The sequence below is a fragment of the Elephantulus edwardii genome, unplaced genomic scaffold, assembly GCF_000299155.1.
Source record: "Elephantulus edwardii isolate Elephantulus edwardi_28Jun2011 unplaced genomic scaffold, EleEdw1.0 scaffold00157, whole genome shotgun sequence".
NCBI classification, from domain to species: Eukaryota; Metazoa; Chordata; class Mammalia; order Macroscelidea; family Macroscelididae; genus Elephantulus; species Elephantulus edwardii.
In genome coordinates this window covers 5,293,089-5,301,279 of record NW_006399907.1, presented here as the reverse complement: position 1 = coordinate 5,301,279, position 8,191 = coordinate 5,293,089, and the positions used below count along the sequence as shown (strand labels likewise).

Here is an 8,191-nt window from a genome sequence, read left to right as displayed (position 1 = left end):
GCTGCTCTATCCTGAGCCAACCTTATTGCCTCTGTCACACCTACCCCCATGATCCCAGTTACTGAGTCAATCCATCTCATTGAGGGGCTTTCCCTCCTGAGCTGTCCCTCCATCCTCCCAAGCATAATGTCCCTCTCTAAGGACTGGTTCCTCATTGTAACATGCGAATTAAATAGCTATGGATAAAAATGATAAAATGAAATAAAGTCATAAAAATGACTTTATGACTCTTAAGCACAAGAGTGACAGCCTTTCTGACCTTCTATTCCTTTATCAACATGACAACAATAATTTAGTCAACTGTGCAGCTTTATGTTAAGGAATGAAATGTCTATGACAGGGTCTTGCTCACAGTAACTGTTCAATAAATAGGGCACCTAAGCAAGGTAACTGCAGTAGCCTGGTGGGTAAGAGGTTTGATGTTATCCTAAAGGCAAGTGTTTCAAATCCCCCAGTTGCTTCTCAGGAGAAAGATGGGCAATCTCCTCCATTGTAACAGCTAGCCTCTGAAAACTGGCTGAAGGGTCAGCTATGAATATGATTTGACTTGATAGCAATAAGTTTTGAGAAGCCAGGGAAGACCTTCAGGGTATTTTTAGGAATTAACAAGGAAAGGAGAGTGGAGAAAAGTAATTTCCAATAACAGGAGCATTGTAAACCAAAGTGGGCAGAGGGGTAATTACTTCAGTGTGGCGGCAGCTCAGGTAAAAGATAAGGTTTTTACTTGAATATAAAGTTTTGAATTATGCACACATATAAGGGCTTGACTTAAACTTTTACATATGAAGAATTTTAATATAAATTTTTTTCATTAACAAATGGTGGTTATTACTTCCCCTCCTTCTGTGTGTTTTGTTATTGTTTACAACAACTTTAATTCCTTAATGGCATTCAAAATGTTGTTGACAATATAATTTCACTCCTGCTTCTGTTGGACTACATATCTTTTTTTAATAATTGTTATCTTCAGTGTGGTAGATGACCCATTTCATTGGAAAAAATGACAACAATGTTAATCAGTGTGGTAATAAATCATGCAGCCATGACTTGCCTTCTGTGAATGACAGGGTCTGTGGGGTTTAGGAAGCAAGTATCTGAAGATGTATCAATTCCTTCTCCTGGAGGTAAGAGGCTTCTTTACAGAAACACAGACTTAGTGTCTGAAATTAGGCTAGAGAAGAAGGTTGTCTGGAGGACTTGGAGAAGCCTACCTATAGGAGTTAATTTAACCTTCATCTTCTCTCTCTTTTCTCTGGCTGAAGGGAGCTGGGTAGTGTAGATTGGACGATGTTGCCCTGCTAACCAAAGGCTATGTGGCTCTGTCATTTTAAATCCTGATGCTCTGTGCGAGGGAGGTGGGAAATTTCCTCCTATAAATATTTACAGGCTCAGAAACCCGAGGGAGGGTCACTATGAGCTTCTCTGGAATTCAAGAGGCTTCTTTGCACTGTAGGGAGGGTCACTATGAGCTTCTCTGGAATTCAAGAGGCTTCTTTGCACTGTAGGGAGGGTCACTATGAGCTTCTCTGGAATTCAAGAGGTTTCTTTGCACTGTATCTTTCAGATATTAGAAGGATCAGCAATGCAAGAATTGCTGGAACTTCAGTGGCATGGCTGAGAATCAAAGGGATGGCCTCCTCCTATCTGGGGCATACGGACTATGTAGACACGGACTTTAACAGAAGACAACACTGTAGGGAGGGCTGCTAAATGAGAAGTCAGTTTTGCCACAAAAACACTCCTAGCCTTTAAATATAATGACTTTCCAGCATTGACTTTGCACATCATAGCATGTTTTCATTTTCTCTAATAATCCCGACAACCTCTGGGCTAAAAAAAAAAATGCTTTTCCATCAGCTAAGTAAATCATCATTTTTTAGCAGTTTTAATTAACCTCTAGGCCCTTTAAATGACTTTCATTTTTCTTTGTCCTGGATATCTTTAGATGACAGGTAAAAATATCTGCTCTTGGAGCTATAGGAGTTAAAAATTATTGCTCTGAAGGGAGAATACTCTTGATTTAGTAGAATTTTCATTTTACCCAGTTTATTTTAAATGAAAATAATAGCATTAAAATCTGATAAGGTCACTGCTAAACAGTGCAGGAACCAAGTAGTCTTCGTATGCCGTATCAACAGTGACAAATAAACAACAGCAAAAAGCAAAGTAAGTAATGATGAAATGAAGAAGAATAATGAATATTTAAATGGAATCAAAGGTTTTTGGAAACTAGGGTCACATTCTTAGAACAAAGTACGTTCCTGTGACAAGAAGAGAAAATGGCCAGACGCTACTTGTTCACATGTACAACAGGACGAAAGAAAATGTGTCGGCTAAATAGGTCAAGGCTGACCTTCCTGTCCTCTTAGTTGTTCTTTGCCTTCTGATTAACCTGTATTAAACTCAATTGATAATTACAACTATAGACTAAATGGCATCGAGTTTATTATTACCGTCTCCCAGCCTATTCTGCAGATAAAGGAACTGAGGCTCAGAGTGGCCAACTAACTTTCTCAAGGCCATGTGAGTGTCATAGTCAAACTCTTTCTTACTCCAAAACCATATTCTTTAACAGTTATACTGTATTGCTTTTGACCAATGACAATCCTGAGGTAGGTAGAGAGTGAGAAACCACTGCTACATTTGTATATAAAATTCTATCTGCAACCCTAAACTGTAGAGCCTTAACTTTTGGAATTTTCTAGTCCCTCTCCCTACCTCTTCACCTTTCCACAGTTATATATTCCCCATTTGAGGATGAAGCAAAGTACAGGAACAGAGCACCTAAAACTAGCACCTCTCTAAAGCTCCTATTTCATGAATGACCAATTTACTAACCCATATATTCAAACCTGAAAAGAATCAGCAATATTATCACTTTTTGGACCCTCATTTGACCCAACTTACTCCATAGAGTCAATGATTTTTTTTGGCTCCACAGGGCAGGCATAGATCACTTCATCAATGTGTTTCAGGTTACAATTTGAGTAGGCTGTAGACATATGGATGAAGGCTTCCAGTTTTGTCATCTGATTGGCCATAAGCAAGAGCTGCTGGGTAGCAATGACATTCAGCTGTACAGCATATCTGGAGAAGAACAGCAGAAGGAGAGGCATTGAGGGAACTCAACATCTAGCCTTAATACACTTGCATCTACTCCAGTAACAGTATACCAAATAGATTCTACCTTCAACTATGAGGAATGAAAACATGTGTCAAAGCTGAAATTATGTGAAACTTGGAATGTTGATGACATATTCTGCATACATAAATCTATTTATGATTTATAATCATCAAATAAAAAAGTAAGATCATGTTAAAAAAAGAAGCCTGAACACAACAAATACACAGTTGACAATTCTACCTTTGATCATTTACTCAAAAGAGAGACCACAAAAGTATTAAATAAATGTATGCACAAAGATGTCTATTGCAGAGTTGTTTGTAATAAAGTAGAACGACTTAAACGTCAGTTTAAATAGTTCTTGTTGAGAATATATCATAACACAGATGTATAATGAAATGCCATGTAGTAATTAAACACAATGACAAAATATTTTTTGACAATGAAAGATCCCCCCCCCCCCAATATGCTTGTGCTGGTTACAAAGTATCGGGGCTGCAGAGCCCTTTCCTTCCTCTCCTGGAGTGGCTACTGAAATGATCCAATCACAGGAAGCAGCAGCTGTGCTTTTTCTCTCTGTCAAGGATGTGAAACCCTGCCTTTCCATCTATAGTTATCTGAGACCCCAGCCCACTTCCCTATCTTGTAGAAAACATCTGTGAGCATCCCCTTCCCCAAGTTCCTTGTAAGATAATATAAAACCCCTCTCTGACTTTTAGTGTGGGCTGGTCTTCTGCTTGAGAGACAACCAGACAATTTCTCCTCAATAAACTGTCTTTCTTGGCCTGAATTGGGTTCTATCCTTCCTCGCTGACCTTACACAAATGTCCTTCTCAATACAATGCTATCTTAATCAATAATATATCTATATTTTATGAATGCACAATGAAAAGTTGAGATGAACGTTCTCTTACAATGTTTCATGATCACTGCAGGATGGAGAGATTTTAGAGAAGCTATTCATTCTTCTTTATGGATATTCAGATTTTCCCATTGAGGAACATAACATTACTTCATAGAAACAATTAAAAAATCCTATATACACAAGCCCCCACATGCATAACCCCCCCCCCACAATAAGTAAAGGGGAACATACCTCAGATGGACATCAAAGCGCACAGTGGCAGCACAGTGGAAGATAATATTTGTACAGGATAGAAGCTCTTGCAGGTCCTCCTTGCTAATGGCTAAGTCACTCTTACTGAGATCTGCGTAAATAGCCCTGATCTTCTCGTGCACGTTGGGGCAAGTTTCTTTGACTTTTTCAAACAACTGAAACACATTTATAGAACAGCACACAGAGATTACCATCACATTGGTCATTTTTTCCGCACTGCTTCATTTCACTATATGGCTGAATCGTTTTTATTGTATTCATAACACCCAGGAAGGCATGAGTAGCCATCTGCTTCGTTTCATACAATTCAAAGCTACAATAGCTAACTCCCTCTCAACTTAATGAACATAAGGGAAAAAAACCACCTCATTAGTTCAAATACCAGAATGACAAGACCTGCATTTGAATTCCTGGGGCTGGTAGTCAACCATCTGCACTCTACTCTTGTCTCCACATGCACTTTAAGGTAGCTTTGGTTTATATGTGGTTATAAATTTCATTTTTTGGCAGAGAAATGATTGTTGTTGTTGTTTTTTAATCAATTTTTGTTTTATACTTGATTGTGTACAAAGTTTGTATACATTGTTATTCACACCAGATCTTGAAATGATTGGTTTTGTGAAAAATGACCAGATTTTACACAACCTTTCCAATTATCAGTCTTTCAAACTTGAGTTTATTAATTATGAGTTCCAATTTGGTTAATTGGTTTAGATTAATAAGGAGGGCAGACATCATTTTAAAATCAAGTTTACGGCAGGTAAAAACCAAATAAAGCTTTATGTCAGCTCATTTTAATATCAGTAGCAGTTATTGGCTAGTAAGAGAATTATATGAATCCATACACGACCGAGCTGCCAACCCCAAGGCACGAGGTTTAAATCCACCAGCTTGTAAGGCCAGCTATGAGTCTGTTCCAATTTGATGGCTTGTAATACAACACACAATAACAATTTCTTTATAAAGAAAAAGAGGGAAAGCACTGGAATTTTAGATTTTATTACAATTATTGAGATGGAGCAGGTTCTTTTTCTTTCTACATAAATTTTTAAAGTGATAATTCCCATTTTTTTTTCCAAATAAAACATTTTAATAGAATTATCTTTATTATAAATTATAATGAAATGGAACTTCCTAATTGGTATGGCATGGTAGCAGTGAGGAGAAGACAACTATGGTTAAATATTTATAAAGTTAACAGTGGAGAAATTAGTCAATGGTTTTACAATATACTATTGTAGCAAAGACGGGCTCAAAGGGCCCCCTAAAGAAGAATATCTTCATCTATTTTTGATCCTTAGTAACAGACTTCTTTCTACAAAATCATTTACTTGGGCTTTTAAAGTTTTCAGAGGGAGCTGTGATGGTGACATAGTCTGTAGTGTGTTATGCTTCTAATCAAAAGGCTGTGAATCTCCAGTGATTCAGATTCACCAGGGGCTCCCACGGAGAGTCTCAATGAATTGGAATCAAGCTGATGGCAGAGAGTTTGAAGCTCTTCTCAGGACATCAGAGAAATCTTATCCCATTTGATTCAGGAATGATAACCTTCACAGTCATTCTGGAAATTCAGTGAGGACAATGGAAAGGGATTTAAATCCACATATTCACTTGGCAAGTTCAGTCACTGAGCTATTTTTCCGCATTGTGGGTTAGCCTTTTCAGTAAGGTGTGGCAGCAGGCAGGTAATTTTGCAATGCTTTTTGACATCTTAGCTTGATAGTTGATAAAATGTCCCAGATACATACTTCAGAACAGCTCTTCAAATCTAATTCATCATAAGCATGCTAAATATTTGCTTCACTGTTCAGTGTTTTCCCTCTTGAAATTCCTATAAATTGTGCAATGAACATAAGTTGGATTTTGGACAAATCATTCCTCTTAAATAATTTAACTTGTTGATTTGTGCCATTGAGTCACTTGAGACTCACAGTGTCGCTATAGACAACACCTCTGAACTCTGCTCTATCCTGAGCCAATTTCATTGTCTCTGACACACCTACCCCTGTTATCCCAGGCACTGAATCAATCCATCTCATCCACCTCCCTTCCTCTCTTGCCCTGTCCCTCCACCTTTCCAAGCATGATGCCTTTCGCCAAGGACTGGTCCCTCCTGAAACATGCCCAAAATATGTGAGGCAGAGTTTAAAAGATCCTTGCCTCTAAGGAGCAGCCTGGTTTCACCCTTTTCAGGACAGACCTGTTTGTTCTCTTAGCAGTTCATGGTATGTACAGTACTTCTCCAGCACCGCGATTCAAAGGCATGGTTTTTTTTCAGGCTGTACCAACTGGAATCATATGCCCTGGAAATGCTGAGTTCAGTGGACTCTTTGGCCTGAAATGACTCCTGGCTATTGGAGAGCAAGAGGGGGTGATGGCTTAGGTCTCTATTCTCCCAGAAGTAGAACTCCTCACATGTGGTGGAAGCTATTTATCTAGATTTTCTTTGGCCTTTGATTTTTAAAAATGTCTTTACAAGGTGAGGATACTTTTATACTGTGTTATATTTTCAACTAACCTGTGCAATACTGGAAAGCACCAAGATGCTTCTGTATTGCTATTTTAGCTATGTTCTATCTATAGACACACATTTTCAAATAAAAAGGGATATCCAAATGGATATAGTGTAATTAAATAAGGTTTATGAGGTTTCTGATTCAAATAACAAAGAAAGATGCTACACAAAGCAGGCCAGTTCACCTTTCAAGTATACTGTAGTATGTATGGGCCTAAGAGTATTTTAAAAATCTAGAGCAAAGTCAAAGTACATGACAGCAGGTGGAGTGAACTTCTCTGAATGTAAAACAATATCTGCTTGCATTTTTCAGAAACAAGAGGACTTCAACTGGCACAATATCTCCATCCCAATCTCCTTAATATTGTCTGAGTGGCCCAGTACAACAGTGGATGGCCAAGAGCAGGGGGCTCAGAGTCTGGTAGTTGTTGCATAGGATGTTGAAGTAGACCGCTCATCTTCAGAGGAACGGTAGAAGAAAGAAAGAGCGTAAGACCACATTAGCTGAGAAATAGCAGTAGCTGTCAGGGATGGAGGACTGGTTTCAGAAGGCATGGAGGACCCTAAGCCATAAGATCCTCCTCAAATTGTGTTGTGAAAAAGACCTGGCATCTGGCAGTATCTGCAGTGGCACCTTTGTATGCTACTCTATATACACAATCTATGCAGCAAGTGTTCTATAGCAAAATCCACCTCTAAAGCCTACAACAGAGCAGGAAAAGAAAAGATAAATAAATTAGAGTCCTGATTTCTGTTTTTGCCCAGAGTAGTGCCTTGATAGTAGTGAATTGACTGGAGGTAAAAGACTTGTGAAAGCAAGCCTATCTGATGAGCACAATTTCAGATGCTAGGGAGCACTGGTCACATAGTGGCAAGAAGCTGTGTTGCAATCCTGAAAGCATGCGGTTCAAACCCACCAGCTTCTGTGCGGGAGAAGGATGTGCAATCTCCTCCCATGTGATTAACTACCTTTAAAACCCACTGGAGGGTCAACTATGTGTCCGTTCCCACTCTACAGTACACAGCAGCAACAACAACATTATCATGTGTCAAGAAGCTAATTTACCTCATTTTAAACCACATATGAGATGCTGATCCCATTTTACTCTTACTTTTTTGTGCCTTAATATCATGACTTGCCAGAAATTGATGAAAGTTTATAACAAGAGAATAATTTCTAAATAATGTAGTAGCCTAAGTAGAGTGCTTGACCTAAGAGGTAGCTGTTATCCAAAAAAGCCAAAGCCTCCTTAAGTGTTGGGAATCCCTGGGTAGTGGAAATGGCTAACAATTTCACCTGGTAATTAGAAAGTTAGGAGGGCTGAAGCTGACTCAGAGGCACCTCAGACCAAGACTGAAGCAAGTCTGCTTCTGAAAAATCAGTCATGGAAAACCTTTCTGAATGCAGTTCTACGCAGGTACACATATATATATA

General features: G+C 38.7%; 1 protein-coding gene across 1 annotated transcript in view; it reads right to left on the bottom strand.

Moving 5' to 3' along the window:
• Positions 1-8,191, bottom strand: part of FAR2 (fatty acyl CoA reductase 2) — a 63,372-nt gene that overhangs the window by 39,035 nt on the left and 16,146 nt on the right. Inside the window, exons 2-3 of the mRNA XM_006895071.1 lie at positions 4,221-4,396; positions 2,908-3,087 (exon numbers count right to left, since the gene is read on the bottom strand). Of these exons, the coding sequence (XP_006895133.1) occupies positions 2,908-3,087; positions 4,221-4,396 (356 nt within the window). The remainder of the gene's footprint in view (positions 1-2,907; positions 3,088-4,220; positions 4,397-8,191) is intronic.